At 41.3% G+C, this 21,152-nt stretch overlaps 1 protein-coding gene across 2 annotated transcripts in view; it reads right to left on the bottom strand.

Annotated features, from left to right (window-relative positions):
• The window catches only part of ADAMTS2 (ADAM metallopeptidase with thrombospondin type 1 motif 2), a 170,428-nt gene that overhangs the window by 96,386 nt on the left and 52,890 nt on the right, over positions 1 to 21,152 (bottom strand). For both annotated transcript variants that reach the window (XM_071758671.1, XM_071758670.1), the window contains exon 3: positions 9,775 to 9,934. In XM_071758671.1, coding sequence (XP_071614772.1) covers positions 9,775 to 9,934 — 160 coding nt within the window. The remainder of the gene's footprint in view (positions 1 to 9,774; positions 9,935 to 21,152) is intronic.

The raw sequence follows: 21,152 nt of genomic DNA on the forward strand, positions 1-21,152 counted from the left end.
GAGATGATTCAGCTGCCTGCCCTACGTTGTTGGAACATCCACAAGTCTGCAGCTGGTGACTGCAGGCCCTTCAGTAATGCAGCTCAGACAGCAGAAACTGGCAGAGGGACTGTGTGGCCTGTGGGAGAGAGGATTGCTCTGCCATTAACACAGAGCTAGACTCATTTGAACTAATTACCAAACCATAGCCTTGTTCTTATGGTGGTAGATTTTCAGCAACAGAGGCTGAGGCTGCAGGTCTGTGCAGGCAGCATTGCAGGGATGGAACTAGAAAAGAGCATCCTGCCCGGGGCATGATGGTGAGTGAGGCAGCTGGTGCTCACTGCTCACCTCTGGGCATTTACCAGAAATGGTTCAAATCCAAATACAAGAAGTATTTGTTTAATACCTATGTATTAAACAAAATAATCTCTGTTTGCCTTAAAAGTACATCATGATCTAAGTCAGCCCTGTAAACAGAACATTTTATATCTGACATGCAAATGTTAAGTCAAACAGCTCCTGAAGTTTGTATTCCTATGAGCAAAGATAACAAAATTCATAATATTAACAGCAAACATGCACAAGTGGGAGGTGTCTCATGGAGGGTGTCCTGGCCAATGCAGGGAGGTTGGAACTAGATGGTCTCTAAGGGCTCTTCCAACCCAACCCAACCCATTCTAGGATTCGGTGCACATGAGACATAGTGCCAGAGAGTCAGGCACAAGAAATTTTGAAAATTATAAATCAGTCATTTATAACATGATCATTTATGACAACTCAAGGGTTTGATCTCAGTTTGCAGTAATGTAGTTTCTGCTACTGCCTTAGAATTACCCCATGATTTCAAAACTGTGCTTCTGCTTTAGAAGGAAACAAATCTTCAAGAAACAATAAGTTTGCTACTGTGTCAAAGTGCAGATTCAAAGCATTTGAAATCAGAATTTTTACTGGCTTTTTCCTAAGCTAAGATCCTTTTCCCTTTTATAATTTCAAGAAAGCACAGGGGAAATGAGACTTGCAGTAGCTGAAATGAAAGTTAGCACTGTTGCTGCTTACTTTTCAAGTGAGTTATTTTTACCTAAAAAGTCCAAGCAGCCCCAAGCATCACTTAGGGAGTTCAGAACACAAATAAATAAGCAAGAATTTCAAAATGGCTACAGAAAGTTATTACCCAACCCAGGCTCTAGTTATAAACAAAGGCTCTGTAGGGCAGACACTTAATTCATACCAACCACTGGGTTACTACAGGTGTACTCCCCAGCCCCCTGCAGAGCATAACACATGCTTTGCTAAAGCACATGCTTCCCTACTCATTCCTTGCACACAACAGAGGAAGAATCAGGCCTAAAGAGCTGCATCCCCCTCTCACCCTGTGTACAAAAAGCTGGTGAAGGGCTCTGCATCTTCTGTGTCTGGCCAGCTCACCCAGCAGGTAGTAGTGGAAGGTGGTAGCTGCCTGCACTGCTGTGCTCCCACAGTTATAATGGGAGGTGGGGTTAGGGCAGTGGGAAGAGTGGCCTTTAAAGGGAACAGTGCAGAATTCAGTGATTAAATTAAAGGTATCACTGATAACCTGCCCTATACACAGTGTGCTAAAGAAAACTGTCCTTTAGTTCATGTGTTAGCTACCTGGGCTTTGCTCTGAGCATGCCCAATGGCATCTGTGCTGCACCAGCTCTGAGGCACTGAAATGTTCTCCCTTTAACCAGCATTGAGCTCATCAGCAACACAGCATATGTTTGTAGTCATGTGCTTAGCACACAGGAGCCATCATGAATTAACTTAGTGCAGAGAAATACCAAGCAATTTGTTTCTCATTCTCCAGCTTGGTCTTGCACAGGGACCCTTCTGCAAACATTGAGACCCCCACAGCACACAGCATTGCTTCAGTGGCCAACCACCAAGGAGCACTTTTCACACAGCTGAGAACAGTCAGAACCAACTGGAATACATTCTTAATCCTTGGACCACTCTGCAAGGCCTCACATGTGGCTCTTCTGTTGCAAGAAATGACAGAAATTTAGATGTTTGAAGGATATCCATCTCACTCACAACTCTGGGCTTGCCCATTGCTTTCATTTGCTGATGCCTGGAGCTCTTAGCCTGTTGAAATCACTTCATCATCATCACCATGGACAGAAGGCAAGTTTTATACTGCTTTTAGTCAGAAGGCATTTTAAACAGAAAATGTTTATTGGCATTTTCTACTAGAGCTGATTTTAGGGACACATACCAGATGCTATTTTGTGTATTGTTATTAAACAGAGTTTGAATCCCGTGGTACAAACCAGCAAACACTACACACTCCCCATATTTTTGAATTCTCAGTTCTATATTCCATTTCCTGAAGGAGGACAGGGGTTGCAGAACACTTTCAGCTTGTCAGGACAGAGTATTAAGGTCTTCCTGTGAACAAGTCCCTCCCCTTTTGTGCCTGGCAGAGATACCAGAACCTGCTGGATGGCTGCCATCCTCTGGCTTTCTCAGCAGGTTGGACAAGAGGAACCAGCTTGTAAATAAACAAACCCCAATAGGGTGACACTTTGCAGAACAACTCACCAGTAACTGTGGAACTGCAAAAACCATGTGGGTGTGCACATCCATTTTCAGAAGCAAAAAACTCCTCCCGTGCCTGTGGGTGGCTGCTGATGCTCACACAGAAAGTCTGAGGGCAAGGTCTGACTTAGGAACTGCTGCTCTGACAAACTCTGCTCTGACACTTGGCTCTTACCAGCAAGAAACAGGATCTGCTTTCACTAAAACCAAGGTTTATGTTACTCTCATCCAAAAGGCAAATATTTTGTTCGCTCTTTTCTCCCAGGAGGCTGGAAGGCAAAATGCATTAAGGACTGCAAGATCAATGGATATTAAAAGGAAGAATAAAAACAAATCTTAATGAAGTCTGTTGTAAAATGTTTTGCTTCTATAAATGTATCTATAAACAAACAAGTGTTAACTAAACATAAACAAGTGATTAATCACACTTAGTTTCACACACCCTAGTGCTGAATTAATTGATAGAAAAATGTGGGAAATCAAAGGAGCTATTTCCCCATGCATCATTAGAGCTTCTCACAAAAATTTTTCAGGAGCGTTTGTATAGGAACTGGAAACTCTTGTTTTATAGACCCAGTATCAGCTTTATTATTATTGTGTTATATTTAGCAACATTTGGTCATATCCAACTCCAGCTGTAAACTATTCACATCAACCACTCAGGAGAGCCTTTTCAGTGTTTGAATTTAGCAGAGAGGCTGAAATGAACTCATTAGTTGACAAATGCAGAAAAACCCAAGCCACTTCTCACACTCCTATTACATTCCTGTAAATCACCTGCAGCAACAGTTTATTGCAAGGACACCTGCACTTTTGTGGAGTGGATGGGTGAGGGAGACAGCAGCTCAGGACCAGGAATCCATAGCAGAGTCAGCCCAGGCAGCAGCTCTCCAGGGCTCCAGCCTCTCCCTGCTCCCCATCCCAGCACCCTGCAGGGCTCTGTCCTGCCCCACCACTTTTTATCTACAAGATGATTTCTCTTACCAGCAAAAAAAACCAGTGCTGCAATGCCTACAGCATTTGATGCCATGAAGAAATAACAATGACAATGTATTTAATGCACATTCAACCATTCTGAAAGGGATTTTTAGCATCTGGGTAAAGAAGATGTTTAATGAAAAGCAAAAATCCTTTGAAGAGGCAATATGCTTGCCAAAGCACTCCAAAACTCAAAAAAAGGCCCACAAGAAGTAGCCCACACAGCTTTCCTGTGGTCCTGATACACAGGTGCATCACCACACATCTTCAGTTGCATAAGCATTAAAAAAAAAAAACAAAAAAAACCCCCAGCAATATCACTAGTAATAATAATAATAATAAAAAAGTTCCACTATCTTCATTACAAGGTTGACTTTTTCCCCAAAGCCATCCTGTGGCCCAGCTAAGGCCACCTGCTGGGGAGATCTATGGTAGAAAATTCCCTCAGCCCTGGAAAATAAGGCTGTTCCCTGCATTCCCCATCAGGCAGAGGTAAGAGCATTGCTCATTAGCATTCACCTGAGCATCCCAGATGATTTATTGCACCGTTATAAAAATAGAAAATGTCAAGATTTATCTAAAAGCTTCAGATTGAAATTGCTGCAAGAGTCTTCTTATGCCAGCAGAGAACTGCTTCATCAGCTGCACCTATGGGTGGGGACATCAATGACCTAACACCTTTCTCTGGAGACTGGTTTTTCCATGAGAGCTTAACCTTGCTTCTTATTTAAAAGTTGGGTTGCAACTGAATTCTTAATCTTTTTCTTCCCAGAAAAGCCCCATGAATCTGCAATGTGAAATTTAGAGAAAACCCAAGACAGGAGAAAGACAGATGTATTTATCATGCACAGATGATGTAGGAAGGAGACAAAAAATATTGTCATCAGTGCCTTACTGACTGCAGAATGAGGGAACAGTAATTAATCAGCCAGAGTATACGCTGAGGGGAAATATTGATTGAATTTGGAGAAATTTCAGTTTCCTGAAGGAACTGTTCCCCTGCAAAGGTAACCAGGAAAGTTTCTGTAAATTAGACTGGCAATCAGCCAGCCTGCAGCCAATCTGATGGTTGTTCTAGGCAATTCAGAAAAATATACACCAGATGCACGTTGGTTTCTAAAAAGTAATTTAAATACATTAGCAAATCAATGGCATTGACAGCTTGATGGACTATGATGGAGGAGTCTTCCTCTGAAATATCATCTTTAAAACCTGCAGAGCTCTGGAAACCGAGTTGCTACAACTTTATCTTATTCTTAATTTTATCTTTTCCAATATCTTCTAGTGTTTGGTTATTTCAGCTTAAACTGACATGGAATCCTCTCCTGCAAAATTGGTCCTCAACCCCTCAGCACTCCTGAACATCCCAGCAGTGTGAGAAGGAGGGAAGACTTTTGTTCTTTTGCATCATGGAGGAGCAGGAGATGTCAGTAAGAGGGCTGAGGACCAGCTCTGCTCTGATGAGGTTTGGGTGTCTGTCAGAAAAGCTGCTTTGCCTCTATTGAGTGGAGGCAGCAACTTATTACTCCTGTCCTTTTACCTGACTGGGACACATTTTAAGGTTGAGGGGGATGTTAGCCACCCTCAACATAAAAAAAGGAAACAGTAGAATTAAAAACCCATAAAGAAAAGGATGGTGTTTGCCCCAGAAAATATATCATGGGGTCACATAAAATGATCACATCTTCCAGCCCCACACCACCACCCTCCAAAGGTCTGACCACAATCAAACCCAGGTATTGCCCTGGGAAGGGGTCAAAAGTCTCCAGCAGAGGTGGTGACTCTGCCCATCCCATCAGCACAGAGAATATTCATGATGGGACTTGTGTCAGACTGGGTTTGGCCATTCCAAGAGATTGAATTAGCAGTTCAAGCAACACCAATCTTTCTGGTTTAAGCACATTTGGAGAGTTACCTTGCTGCCTTCCTCAGTAATAACCTGTTCCTGGTTAAGGCCATCTTTTCATCTGCACAGTAACTAAAACTGTCAACTAAAGCTGAATTTCTGTTTCTCATCAGTCAAGCAATACAATAAAACTCAGAGCAGTGCATTTAGACAACGATTTTGAAAGAGAAGGCAAACCTTAAGGAAGTTTTAGTAGAATCATTTCCTCTCAGTTGATCAAGGTATCAGACACAGTAATTTAGCTGGGGAAATGTGATATTAAAGCTTACAAGCCAGATAATCAGATTGCCTTTAGAGACCAAAAAAAAAAAAATCAAGCTGGTTTTCCAGACCTCACCATTACCATTAACTATTTACCATCTCTTCACTTAACATCTAAAGCACATGTAGGTAAAAACCCATCACTTTCAAGAAAAAACAAGCTCCTCTAGCTAGCCTATTTAATTCCAGTTCTACTGTGTAGGAAGTTTTTCTGCTGTCAACCAACATCTCTCATCTTTGTAGGAAGGAATTCAGCTGGAAATATTAAAATATTTTCAACACGCTGCTTATTTTTATCTAGAGGAAGATAAATTATTACATGCAGGCAAGTAGCAGTTGCCAGAAAAAAACAGGGTTTATTCCCACCATACCTGCAATACGTCCATCACTACATGAAAATATTTCTCTTTGCAAAACAATTAGCATCATTTGGAGTGAGCTTGTGCAGACTTTGAGAGCACTGCTCTGCTGCAGATTGTTACTTGTCTGAAATACAATGCTTACATTTTTTCCAGTACATTAACAAAGAGTATTTTTTGAGAGGGGAAACACAGGTAGAAACATTACACCCTATTCTCTGTGATTCCTGCAAAAACCCGATAAATCCTACAATAGTCAAAATGCAATGATTCAGGCTGCCAAAGCAAGTATTTGCTTCTCCCAATATTCTGATAACATTTTACATAAATGCAGAAGCAAACACAACACAGTCTGAAATCAGACTAGAGCTCTGCCACTCATTTCATACCCTTCTCTCCTAGCACATTCCATTTCTGAAACCCCAACACGTCAGCAGAGCCTTTATAACAGAAGATACATAACCATGATCTCTCCAGGGCTTAGGAGATTGTGATTTTTGTTTGCTCATATTTTTCCAACAGATGGAATAAAATCTCCATTTCCCCTACTAGAAAAGAAAAAATAATAGCATATGGAAAATGCTAGAAAAGCCCTGATACCAGAGCCAGCTCTCCATACCTGTTGGCACAACCTAGACTTTACTTTCATGGTAGGGAAAATGACTTTTTTTTTTCCTTTGTTCATGAATCCATCCTCACAACCAGCCAATGGATCTCTCATTAGTCTTAGCTGTCTTTTGGGGAAGATCAGCTGCCCAGCAGTTTCAGGGCCTCTCTCCTTCTGCCCTGCAGCTCCATGTTGGAGCTCTCTGCCTGGGCATGACTTGGGGTTCTGAGATCTCCATCAAAACACCATCCAGAAGAGGACAGAAGAGTAAATCTCAGAGTCCTTGTGGCACCCAACTCTAAATTCAGAGAGCTTTCAACTTCTTCACTTCCTCTTTCACTGGGGAAAGAACAGCTTGTTCTTTTTCTTGTCAAGAGAGAGCCAGAGACAGACAAAAATTCCTTATAAATATTCCTATCTATCCAAACCCAAACATTCAAAAATTGTGACTTACAATCCCCTCCCAAACCATGGGGTCAAATTAATGTATCATGAGGCTTTTAAAGATACTGTCTTAAAAATTATGGAATACCAAATATATATACTTTGTGTTACTCATTAAAGTATTTACATGATCAGAAACTACAAAGTTTTTATCAACAGTTAAAGAGCCAGAAGCTCACCTCAGGGAAAAAAATAATCATCACATATTCATAAGATTCCTGGAGGCTGAACCTTTATAAGTAGTCCAACTGTTACAATTCATCACATGTAAATTTATGGGACTTGGCAACAATGCAGTTGTCTCCAGGGATGGTCAAAGAGGGAAAGTGCACTTGGTTAACCTCTGTTTTTTTTTAAAAAAAAAAGAGATACAGCATGCTAAAAATGCCCCCCTAAGTATTTCCTAAAGCAGCTCATTGATTAATTCAGAGCACTATGGAACACACAGTGTGCTCTTCTTATCAGCACCCAGTCATGAAATATTTTGACATTTGTTAACCAAAACTAGATGCACTCTGGAAAAACTAAAACTGGGAAAATAAAATAACAATTTTTGAAAGTATGTCAGAGTCATAGAACCATGTCCTTTCTGTGCTTGTTGCCTAGAGCAAATCAGAGGTGAGGAGTCAGGTTTAATAAGAAGTAGTGAACAGGCCAGCTTTGGAGTGGCCGTTTGCTTTTTTTTTTTAAAGGCAAAGAGAATTTCAGGGGAAAAGTGGTTTTTTAGCCAAAGTGTTTAGTGGTTTGTTTTTTTTTCCCCAAACAAAAATCTAATCTTTAATCAATTTTACAAAACAAAATATGATGGATGAAAAATTATATTACTACTCATAGCATTTTTTTTCCTTATTTTAAAATTTGAAATACAACAAATGAAAAGTATTCCTACCCATGTCCATCACCTGCTGTTCCAAACATGGCCCAGGCTTGGTCTCAGCCTGCCCTGCAGGAGTTCAGTTTTGTTTTTTGAGCCCCTCTCCTCTCCCCAGTGCTGGCTGATGGCCAGTGTTATTTTGTGCCTTTTTACCAGTCAACAGACTTCAGTCCTTAGGCCAGCACACGATGCAGGTGAGGTGACAGACACAGAAATCTGGTGGCATCACACCCTGCGTGTTGCTTTGCTGGTGTCAGGGCAGGCAGCCCAGGAGCAGCCCCACAGCAAAGCAAAGAGCTGTTCTTCAGAGGTGTTCTCAGCCACTGCTGTGCCAGGAACTGGAGCTGATCTACAATTTATGCTCTGCTGTGTACCAGACTCCTACTCCTGAAGAATATTTACCATCCAAAGCCAAAAATATTGCCATAAGGTGTGAAGAAAAAAAAAATAAAATCAAGTGTCTTTTGTTCAAGAGGAAACACAGTACATGGCTGGTGTTTCTCAACACTGCAGTGATTTTATAAATGTCTACTGACAGAGCAACTTCCATCCTGTGGTTCTGGGATTGTAACAATCAGAGTCCTGCATTCCCCAGCTCTGCTCCAGAATGAGTACAAAGGTAACAAAAACAGTCCAACACAGAACTGTGACTGACACAAAATTCATGAGTCATTTTGATGGCCAAAGTGGAATTAATAAAGTCAGTAGAATGCTATTGCTTGCTTTCCTTTTTGTCCCTGCTCAAACCTGAATATTGAGTAATCTATAGCATCCACTTGGCCCTAATTTCAGTGTCTGACATCTGTGTTTCCTTCAAGTGTTTTCTGAGGATTACTATATGCAAAAGGAGAGCACAGACTAGAAGTTTTACAGCAGGTGCCATACTCTGTCTTTTGAAAATCACTGAGGTAGAATAGTAGAGGGGTGGGAATCACTGTGAATATTTCTACAAAGGACAATCTAACATGCTGGATTATACTTGGGAATGTATTACACAGAAATGAGATAATACCAGGGTATGAGTGGCAAGTAACTCTGCCACTTGGTGCACACACTTAGAAAAAAAAATGTAGCTCTTTCGTTATTTTCACTCAAAGGATCCAGTTAATATTAATGTTAACATCAGCTGTCAAAACATCCACTTACCAAACCTGCATCCCTTATTTATCCAGAAAAAGTAGTAACTCCTCACCTGAGCAGTTACCAGAAAAACAGAACATACTACATAAATTATGTTTATGTTTCACTTCTGTTACTCCCTAATTACATGTTAAATTCCACACTTGGAAACACATAAATAAATCAAGACAATTTTCATTCATCTCTGAATATACCATTATTTCCCTGATGGGATTAAATCCACCCAGCAAAGACACTGTCACTGAGAAGCCCATGTACCATGGCAGCCTTGCTGTCCTTGGCTGCAGCCTTTCAGCCCAGCTGCTGCAAAGCCAGGACTGCTCCCCATCCCCAGCATGCACAGGAGCTTCTGCCTCATCCACCATCCAGACCCTTCTTCTGCCCTGACCTGAGGACTCAATATCCAGCATAAAACTATGTGTTCTATTTCTGGAGCCACAGAAACTCAAAGCATACACAGTTCCACAATCCTGGAGATAGCTTTGGCTGCTATGATGCTTGCTTACCCCAGTTAAAGCATTCAACTCCTTCCCTACCTTTTCACCCACGGAGGGAGAAGAACACAATGCTATTTTCCAGGATAAAAACCAGCTAGAGATAGAAGATCACACTGCCTGTGTGTCTTCAGCTACATTTTATACATCAGCTGGCACTGACAGGGCCTTACCTTTATACAGGGTATCCACATTCTCAGTAGGAAGCTGCTTCTTGGCAGCTGCTCTGCGATAGACCACGTGTGTTCTGCCTCCCTCCTCCTCCTCCTCCTGGGCCCCCTTCTCCAGAGGTTCGATGAAGAACTCGTCCTTGTCTGTGCGAATCATCCCAGCCTGCAGGGACAGGGCAGAGATCAAACATTTTCTGTTACTGCACGTACAGCAGAAGCTGTGAGTAAACACTTACAATATGCTTAAGCACACTTTAGTGCTCCCTAGGGAGCAATTAGGATGCAGAGAGGAAATCAGGTGAATTCTTTATTAGAGCAAAATGAAGCATAATTTCCCCAACTTGACAAGAAAGGGCAAAAGGTACAACCTTTAACCAGAAGGACTTCTCCTCAAACCACAAGAGCAAAGTAAAGGTCTAAGAATCCGTCTAGGAAGAATACTCCTACTAGGAACCAGCTACAACAAAGGTACTAACACCTCTGTCAGGCCCAGACTGCTCCAGTGGTTACTATCCCTGCTAAATAAAGCTGGTCCCAACGTGCAGTTCAGCAGTCAAACAATGCAGAGTCAGCCTTTCTATTCAGAAACAAGCTGGAAAAGTACTACATCTCACATGCAGGGAACTAAGCTTTGTGATTCTTTCCCCCTAGGCACAAAGGGTTCAGCTGTCAAAATACTGTTTCAAGAACTAGCCACAACTATTTTTAAAAAGGTATCACTGGTGCATTGCTAAGGAATAAAAGCTTATTCAGACTCGGCCGGATACCTTGGCATGAAAAAAAGAGAAATCTGCAATTCTACTGGGGACCTCAAAGGAACATCACCCAAGCAATTCTCACTGTGTTCAGAGGAAACCCTCATAAAGACTGAACACTTTAAAAAGGAAAGTCTTTTCATTAACTTCATGCAGATGGAACAGCTTGGGCACCTGGATCACCTGCATTTGTCTCCTCTTGCAGTCCTTGCCCTACTGCAGAAGGTCACAGCAGGAAGTAACTGGCTTGCAGAGGTGCTTGGCTTGAATCAATTTTGTACATCTCTATGCTGAGAACTTAAACTACAGAACACATAGCTTAGGAAACAGAAGGTCTTGCTACTAACCTGAAAGAAATTGCTTAGATTATTATTAAGAAAAGGCCCAGATTCAACCTTCAGAAGCTCCTTCATCACGTTCTTTCCCACTGCCCACTGATGAGCCCAGAGACACTGGGCTGTCAAACCTCTTGACACTGTTCTACACTTGGTATCTGAGCTTCTGGGAGCCTAAATCCTCTGCTGGATAAGCTCTACCTCAAGCTTCCACTCATTTGGTTTCTTTGAATCCAGTACCCTCACTGGAAACAAGTATAATCTAAACATTCTTATCATATCCCAGCACTAAAGTTCTCACACAAAGCATATTTTTCTTCTACAAGCAGCAAACTAAATTCCTACTGCTATAAATACAGTATGTTCTTTGGTTCCCTCTTTGGAAAAATGTCAGGTTCATTTGTCATGTCTTAACTTACATTAGGCAAGATTTTCATTCCCAGATTTCATATATATAATGTATACAAAAACAGATTGAAAGGGAAAGATTAAAGAAGCAAAATTATATCAAAGCAATTTAAACTGGTGCCATTCTGCCTGTATAGAGGAAACTGAATTTGAAATTCTGTCCTGTTTCTTCTTATCTAATTTAGATTTTACATCAGACACAAAAAAGGTGTGACAGGCCCAGCAGCTCAAGGAAGCTGAGACAACCAAGAAAATCAGTCCTGAACCTAGAGAGACAGCACCTGAACTTTTACTGTAAAGAAGAATGCTATTCTTCTTGCAATGTAAATTTTGATTGCTTACATACATACTTCTGAATATTGAATAGGACAGTCAGAAATTTTAAAGCCTTTTTGTGAGAAATGCATAACTAAGGATCAAAAGGATCAGGCACTTGCATGCTCAACTGCACAAAGTACAATGCATATGCCAGGTATTTGCCCAGGAGAATCACACAGAGCTCATGTGCAAAAAAATGTGATTTTGCTACATGTTCACACATATTTCTGGCTTTATTAAACCCACTATTAACCAAGCAGATCTCAGTATAAACTGCAGACCATATTTCAGCATCCTGGGGAACACACCCTGTAGGCAGGAGTGGGTACTGAGGGGAGCTTGGGGAAATTTAGATCTTCCAAGAAACTTCAGAGAGAAGCTGGTTCTGTAATCAGCAGCTGAACTGATCAGACAGAACAACAACTTTTGTAGGTGAACTTTAGCTTCCAGGGCATGCTGGCCTTTTGGAAAAGAAAACATCAGGTCAGAGTGAATATGCCCCCCTGTGGAGATGAAGCTGACACCCTGGGACAGACTGCAGGACTAAAGAAGAAATTTTTGTTGTTCCCAAGACATAAAATCCAATAGTCAAAGGTTGATGGCTCCTGCAGATTATTGTGCCCTGTGCTGACACTTTTGCATGCAGGAGGATTGGTGTAGCACTGATTGCTGCCAAATAGCAGCCCATCCATCAGGTTCTTCTCAAGCAGACATGACACCACACTGTACATCCCCAGGGCAGTATCCTCCCAAAGTCTGTTGAAGTGTAGAAAGGAAGGTATTTAACCTTCAAACATGGCTGAATATATCTTTTCTAATTTTAATCTTGGACTAAAATAACTTTGTATCTTACACCAGAGTTCCTCTTTTCCTTTAGTCCTGAGAAACACATCAATAATCTTTGATCAGAATTCTTAGGAAAGAGTGTGTTTGAATTTTAAAAGAATTATGTTTCTATATATTGTATATCCTACACAGTCTTTTATTTAGCCAACATATTCTCATGAAATAAAATAAGAAAAAAATGGAAGTTTAAGACTTAAAGAAAATTCATTGAGATGGCAAGGCAGAGTTCCTACAGCAACCCACAGTTCAAGCCATCTGCCTAATAACATACCCAGAGTTATAAATGATTCATTAAGAAATACGTGGGGCTCCTGAATGTCTCCACCACACATTTCCTTGCTGCTTTGAGCAAGACATTTAACCTCTTTACTTCCATTTCTCCACCTCTGAACCAGCATAACAACAGTCTTGCAGGATAATTACAAGGGCTGATTTGTTATTTTTTTTGGCCAAGTGCTTTGAACGTGAAAAGCTCAAGATGAATTGCCAAATGCATTTTTTTCTGATAATACTCAGAACACCCTCAAAAAACCAGCATGAAAGGGAGACTGCTTTTAGTCTTAACACCACTCTTGTGCAAAGCCAAGCAACATAAAGGCACCAGTGGCAGAGTGGGTTTGCTCATGCCTTTCAGCCATCAGTCCTTTACTTATCCATGAGTGTCACCAACCTTGCAGCAGCCTGTCCTGCCAGGAGAGCTGTCAGGAAACCACTGAGTTTATGGTGACACCAGAAGGCCTGAAAATTGATGCAACTTTTGGGAGAATGGCTCTGGATGACTAAAATGTAAATGCTGCATTGCTTGAGCAAATCTGTGCCTCCTGTTTGATTTGGGTTAGATGAGAGACTTAAGGAAATTCTTGGGCTATCATTTATTGGGCTAACGTTTATTCCAGGGGGTGTGAAAGCAGAATTAAGCCTTCAAATCCCCAGTTTCCTCAAGTTCTAAACAGAAGAACAGTAGCTCTTCTTATGAATTAAGAGATTAAATGTAACTGCTAGGAACAACATTATTTTTCTATCCAGCACTGCTCATCAGCCATCCTGGGACTGCTGTACTTCCAGGGGTTATGGATCAGCAGTGCCCCCCCTGCGTGCTGCAGCCACACACACACACTGTGTAATTCAGAACCAGGTGTGGGATTCAGCATCCCCATGAAAAGGACTTCCAATTCTGGGGAAAAAAACTGCTGAGCTGTTACCTCCTCCCTTCCTCTTCTCAGACTTTTAACTTGAAACTGAAGTGAATCTGGGAGAATTGCTAAATAATGATGGCAGCAGCAACTGTGTCCTGTGACTAGTGAAAATATAAATTAATTGGAAAAGTGTTTGCTTTTGGAATGAATCAAACTGTAGCAAAGGGCAGAATCCCACTAGTTCCCAAAGCAGGACATCCCTAGGACTCCCTTCCAAGAGTTTTTAGATGCCCAGATGACTGAAGTCAAGCAGTGGTTATCACTCATTAATATGCATTAAAGACTAGAACACTTAATCAAAAAGAAACTGCAGTTCAGAGAATCAAAACCCCTGCTAAGGTTGGCAAGGTTGTTATTTGGAAGTGAAAGTCACCCAGGAAAAATTCTCAAGGAAGGCAGAGAGTGAGTGTCCTGTCTAATCAAGACATTGATGAGCCACAAATGAGTCCATTGCAATACAGAGGGCTGGAGTTGAACACTCCCCTAATCTCTTTTGGGGGTAAGAAGGCTCCTGCTCATCCCTGAGGACCTGCTTCCAAGATTTTCAAGGACCACAGGATCTACAGATATTGGCAATGGCCGTGGCCACATGGACCCTTTTCTACCACTTGAGCTTTACAAGGTCATGGAGCTTTACACTGTGCCATCAAGTCACCATCTCCACCTGGGGGTTTGTACCCAAGGTGATTACACCAGTCCCATCAAATTGGTTCTATCCTGGCCCAAACCAGGACAGGTCTGCTCAGCACTCATCTGGAAAGCAGCATTTAGGACCTCCTCTCCAGCCCAGGAGCTCTGCCAACACTTGGACAGAAAGTTTGTCACCACACTGCAGAGCTCAGCTGAAAAGCAGATTTCTTCTCCGGTCTCCTCAACATCCCCAACCCCTCTTGCATGTCTAAAGCCATTCTTTAGAAGTCTAATTTGACAGAAAAACTGCCTGGCATATTTAGATCTACAGAAAAATCCAAGTTTTGTAGCATTAGCTCCTGCAGATAATTAAATGTCTCACTGGCTCTGCACTTGGTGAGCAATTTAATTGTCTCCTCATTCCCATTCCCATCACAGCTCCCTGTTCTGGGCTGTAATGAAGTAACCCAGCTAGCTGCTGCTTCAGGACTCCAGAGCCTCAGCCTATCCTGTAACTGAGAGTTTAATTAATGTTCATTTTCCTGCTCATTAGTACAGCTTTACAAAGTTTCTTACTGCCTTATAAAGGAGATTTACTTCCCAATCTCCAAGCACGTGATACAGACAGGAAGCTAAAATTAAATGTGAACACACCTGGAATTATTATTAAAAAATCTGGGTGTCTGCTTAGTTAATTAAATCAGCAGCCTACAAAACCAGAGGATTTCAGAAACTCTTAGAAACAGCATTTCTGTGAATAGAGAGAGCTTTTTAAAGTATTTGATTCCAAAAAAGGTAATCAGACACATGGCAAACCTGTGCACTCCTAAATACAATCCTGAAATTCAGGTGATTTTCTTGAGACTAAAGGGAGGTTCAAACTATAGGACATTTAACCTCAGTGCCTGCGCTAGGAGCCTGCACTCCCTGTGCTGCCCATGAAGCCTCCAGAGGGGAATTTGTAATATGGGATCCTCCCACCAATCAGTTCACAGAGAAGCATTATACCCAAAATACTCTGTAGATTACTTCAAAGAGAAAGTCTTTACATTTGCAGGGCTGCACACTGGACAAAGTCTTATTCTACTCTTACATCAATGGGCCTGTACCCTAAATACACAGCTGCTCTCCCTTTGACCACTGGCATAGCCAGTTTCAGAGAACCTGTAAGCAAACTCCACATTATTTTTATTTGCAGTCCTTCTCTAGGTCTTAGAAACACAAGAATGTGCTTCTTCCAAACAACCCTGAAGTACAGAAATATTATCAGTTCAATGACATTAGCATGGACCTGAGGCATCAGGAGCTCTGACATCAGCAGCACAAGCACCCAATGTAGCCTAAAGCAGAAGAGAGGAGGCAACACAGAGCTCCCAAACCCATCCCTGCAGCACAGGATCTCTCAACATTTTCAGCTGAGCATTCCTCCAGCAGTGTATTCATTCCCAATCACACAGATCATTGATTCAGGAACAGACAGGTTTGGCATTTTATTTCCGTTCATCTTCATTCATATATAATAATGAAAAAAAAAAAAAAAAAGAAAAAAAGCTTCTTATGTCATATTTGCATTTGATTCTTTGAGAATATGCTCCTAACTACTGAAGCATTGCAAAATAATTGTGCAGTGCTGCTCTTTCATTTTTCTTTACAGTGAATGGAGATACTGAAGGAACTGTAACAAACATTTGGAACATGCTGCTGCTTTTTGTGCTGTGTGCTGCTGCTGCTCTGAAGCTACACTGATTTATTCAGTCCCAGGCTGGATGGCTCAGTTTTTAATTAAACATATATATTTGTATTGTTGTTAGTCTACAGGAGTAATTTTCAGCTTTTTTTCAAGTCAGTAGGCAATTCAGTTGCTTTATTTTTCCATGTTCTCAATAAATTAAGGGGGAAATGATTATTTATTCATATAGAAATTACACAGACAGAGAGGCAGAGCCTGCTGGCTAACCCAATGAAAGCTGCATGTGACTGAGGGCCCTTGTTTATCCTCTGGAGAATGGGGATAAGGTCCTGTTTTTAATGCACTTCGAGATCTACTAATGAAAAGCACCACACAAGAGCTATTCATCCCGAGAATGCTTTCATGATAGGCTGCTTTCCCACAGTCCTTGGAGCTCACAGGAGGATGGATATCTGTCTATTCATGCATCTATACATTTTCACTGCAACCCAAAATAAAGTTTTGTCCCTGGAGCTCAGCTTAGTCACTACACAGTGGCAGGTGTGATTAATAGTAGCAGTGGGACAAATCTGCAGCCAACCTGACCTGAAGTTAAGAGAAGTGCAGTAGTTTATAGCAGATGAGGATCTGAAGCCAAACCTTGCATTTGTATGATCCTGGTAAAACTCATTTTAGAAACTAAAAATGGTTTACTGTGGTTTTTAGGAGACATGATAGTGAGATAGAATGTGTCTCATTCTCACTGAACTATCAAGAAAACAAACACAATTAAAGTGATTTCACAAAGCATTGCCAGTGGATTTCAAGACAAAGATCCTGGCCACAGTCCCTGACTTTTACCAATGGACAACACTAAAAAATTTCCTTCCAACTCTTCTGCCTTTAGAAGAAATCTACCAAATTCTCATGTCTGTGATTCAGTGCCTGCCCATGGGCAGCAGCAGTGCAGGGGATCAGGGCCATGATCCTTAAGCAAATTTCCTGACTGTTCCCTACAATCTGCCCCATCCTAGCAGCTGCTCACCTCTGGTAGATCACAAGAGGTAAATCTCATTTTCAAAACATTTAGATAACACAGAAAACCATGGGAACCCTGCTGCAGAAGTGTAACAGGAGACTCCAGAGCAGACCCTGCAGCTGCTCCAGGGAAACTGCATCCCAGCTTTGCCAGGTTGGATTCCATCTTTGCTTCCATCCTTCGGATACCTCCACCACCTGGCAGAAGGAACCTCATTTCTGAAGTGTTCAGCTGCAAGAGCTGTCACTACTCTGTAGGTTTTTCTAAGCAGAGACAAGCAGTTCTTTTAACTAAAACACCTAAGCAAGAACTTTTTGGCTTGATGGCCACAGGTATGTGCAATTCCAAGTGAGAAAGAGGTGAGCTATTAAGTAGCTGTTAAGAAGGAAAATGAAAAATGCTGCAGATCTTGCAGAGTCAGGGGATTGTAAACTTGATTGCTGTTGTTGCAAGCAGGGAATAGTAATTGGAATTCCCTGCAACACAGTTTCTCAATTTTAATCTTTCAGGGAGGAAAAGCATGAATATCAAGTCCATGAATTTGCTAAGAGCAAGATCCAGAAGCATTAACTTCCCCAATTTTAACCCAAGGAACCATTTGAAAAAAAGCATTTCTGAGGTCACTTTGACAAAACGCACAGAGCCCTACCCTCAGCAATAAAAATGAATTGACAGTCTGCAAGAAAACAAAGCCAGGCTGACTGGAAAGCTCTTCAGCTCAAACTCACACAAAATGGGACAGTTGCTACACAAGTTTCTTTTCAAAAATATGTTTGCTTAAGGCACAAATCACCACCCACTGAAGTCAAGGGGTGTCACATTCATAAATCTCAAGGCCAGGATTCATAAATGGATTCATAAATATTAAAGCAGTTTAGTCTGACCTTCTACATAAGACAGGCCAAAGACTTTCACCAAAGCATTGCTGTAACCTCCCAAAAATCAGTCTTCATTCTGAATTCTGAAGGGCTGGGTAAGGTCCATTAATGGATAGGAAATGGAATTTAGATCTTTGCTACGGTAAACAAGATTAAAAAATCCAAGCCACAAAGTGGAGAAAAATGTTTACTGGATTTTTAAAAGTGCAATATATTAAATTGAGTTGAAATTTAGCATTTAAAGTAACTTTAAATTACATTATAGAAATCCTGAATATTTCCTTTAGAAGATGTCACTGTGCAGCAACATTTCATATTCCTAAGAATAAGAGAGCTGCAGAGCACAAGCTGCAGGGCAGCAGGAGCCAGGTCTGACCATTCCCATCTTCTCTGCTCCACCACCCCTTCCCAAACAGCAGCACCAGTGCCCACACAACGAGGAAGATGAGGAAGCTTACCCCAAAATCACCATCCTAGAAAGCCAGGAACCTTGGCAGAACCAGATCTCCCTGGTCCTCAGTTTCTGACTTTTTAGCTACTCCAGAGGAAGCAAGACTCCCAAAAAGGTAAAAATTGCCACATGGGAGAGAACATCTTACACCCACTTCATACTGTTCCATGCATCAGCTCAAAAATCCAGCTGCAGGGCCAGAGGTGACCAATGCAGCTACTCATGGCTGAGAAATCAGAGAGGCTCCTTCTCTGCTAAATGCAGGTTTTATTTAAACTGAATGCCCATAAGGGGAAACAAAAGCACCAAAAGTTTGCTACAGCTGGGGATTGTTTTCCTTTCCACATCCTATAGATGAGCTTATTTTAATTTTTCTTCTCTTATCCTGTATTGGAGGAATGAACCCAGGAAGGGGTTATCCAAATGCAAACATGAAAAACTAATGAGAGATGAGCTTTCAATTTTATACTGCTCTCAGTTGTAGGCTCTCAGTACAAGATGTCAACAATGTGCAAGATTCAGTACAGAAACTAAAATAATTAATCCCTGGAGGAACAGGCTTATTAAGAAGGATTAAATCAAAGAATTAATGTACACTATTTGTCTATATGACAAAGAGGAAGGGAGGCATATGATAACTCTCCAAGATTTGAAAGCTCAGAGAGAAGAATTGCTGATGAGAAAAGCTTGGATGTATGGGGAAATAAATGAAAAAAAGAAACTGATGGAAATTTCAGGCTGCAATGTTGAGGGCAATCTTAGGCAGCTAAAAGAAAACAAACAAAACAAAACAAAAAACACACTCAAAAGCCTGTCCTTAAAAATCTTTACATTAACATTCCTTATTCTTTACATTCTTTCTTATTCTTTACATTCTATTTCTTTACATTCTTTGCACTGGTATGTACAAAGCTGAGGCATTGCACAAAAAATACGTTTTAGCAGAGTTCTGTGGAGGAAGTAAAAAAAAAAAAAAAAAACATCAGCTGAACCCAAAGCAGGTTCAAGGAAGTCAGGAGTAGCTGGTGATCAATGTCCTTGGAAATGCAAACTGAAACATGAGCTGGGCCCTTTCTGAGAGCCCCTTGCTTGAGCCCAGCCTGTCCCAGGATCTGCTCTGTCCTGCCCAAGCCAGCAAGGCAAAGGGAAGTTTCAGGGCACTGGGAGATGGGGATAGCTGGAAAGGAGCTGAAAGCTCTCCCATCCCTAACTTCAGGCCAGCCACAAAAATAGAGGGCAGACAGAGCACCCAGAGACACCTGCAGCAACCTCCTCACTGCTACAAGTGAAATAAAGCACACTTTGCTATAAATGAATACATGGAATGTATAAGTACATTCCATGTAAGGGGAGTGTATGCACATCCCTTTGGCAACTTGACTGCTAAAGAAAATGCAGGGGATCTCACAGCATCTCTAGAGGTCTCTTAGGAAACTGGTGCTCATGGTCATTTTGGGCATGAGGACAGAGATTCTAGATGTCAAGTTGAAACCAGAAGTTTTAACATGACATTGTTTGAATGTTTCCAGTCTGATAAAAGGACAAGTCAGAGAGACAGCATGTGGCTGAGGAAATGAGCTGTGGATTCAATGAACACAGAAACCTGAGTTTGGATTCACCAGGCAATGAGAAGAGCTCTGGAATAGATCAAGTCTGTCCAGGAAAGACACAAGATACATTGAGACAAGTGGAGATTATAAAGGATGCACTCCCTGAAAACAATAGAGCAAGGAAAATAAATGCAGAAAAAGAAGCTTAAATCAGCCTGTAAATCTTTCAGAACCACCAGAAATCAAGCTACAGACCATTTGTCAGTGGGCTCACTGATTCACACCAGTGGAGCCAGGCTAAGGCCACCACACATTCTGATAAATCTACAAGTGGCCTGTGTTTATTTGGCCAATACTATTATTACTAGAAAATATATTATGGAAATTCTTCAGGAGGTGGTTTCCATACTTTACATCTCTTCTATAAAACAATATGGTCTTCTTATTTAAAGTTGGTTGTAAATCTCATGAGCTTGTTTTATAATTAAAGCAGTCAGTACTAATTCAGACTACCAGGCAGGGAGAGAAGGAAGGGAAGAAAAAAAAAAAAAAAAAAAAGACATTTGTAGCTCTTGAGCCAACAACAACGCTTAAAAACTCCCCAAAGTCAATTGTCCAAATATAGCTACAAGAGCAACAAGCCAGGAATCTAGATCAGAGCAAATATTACAGTAAGAAAGCCAGTTACTTCCTCTTATAAATGTAAAACATTTTGGTTTTCAAAATAAATTGTCAGATAATCCGTATTAGCTCCATCACCCAAACCAATGTCAGTGATAGCAAACATGTCTCCAAGTCCTGCCTAGATGTGGAACAAATATCAAACACAGGGCAAAACGGAGCTGCCCTGGGTTTAAGAGCACTCAGGGTACCCATCAGTGACAGGGGCACCAAGGGTCTGACAGCAAAACATCCCTCACCCAGCAAATAGAGATAACAATCAATTCTTGTGCATCCCAGATCACAGAGGTGAAAACACTGCTGGCAAGATATGATATGATCAGTGAGCCACTCAGCTTCATTATCAACTTCCAGCATTTCTGAAAAATTACAAAGAAGGTCAACAAAGTCCTCACTTCTCCAAATTATTTGCTAACTACAAAATTCAGGCTAGAGGTAGCACTATCAGGATCCCAAGAGACACAATTCAGAAAGATCAGGGAATGAACACACAGGAAACTGTCACTAGCAAAAAAACCTAAGATGCTTGGGCAGGAGCATTTAACCAACCTCCACATCTTAAAATGTTCTGCATTAGCTACTTCCAACTCAGGTGAGGTATGGATGACTATTGCAGCACAGAGTT

Source organism: Heliangelus exortis, chromosome 15, assembly GCF_036169615.1.
Source record: "Heliangelus exortis chromosome 15, bHelExo1.hap1, whole genome shotgun sequence".
Taxonomy (NCBI): Eukaryota; Metazoa; Chordata; class Aves; order Apodiformes; family Trochilidae; genus Heliangelus; species Heliangelus exortis.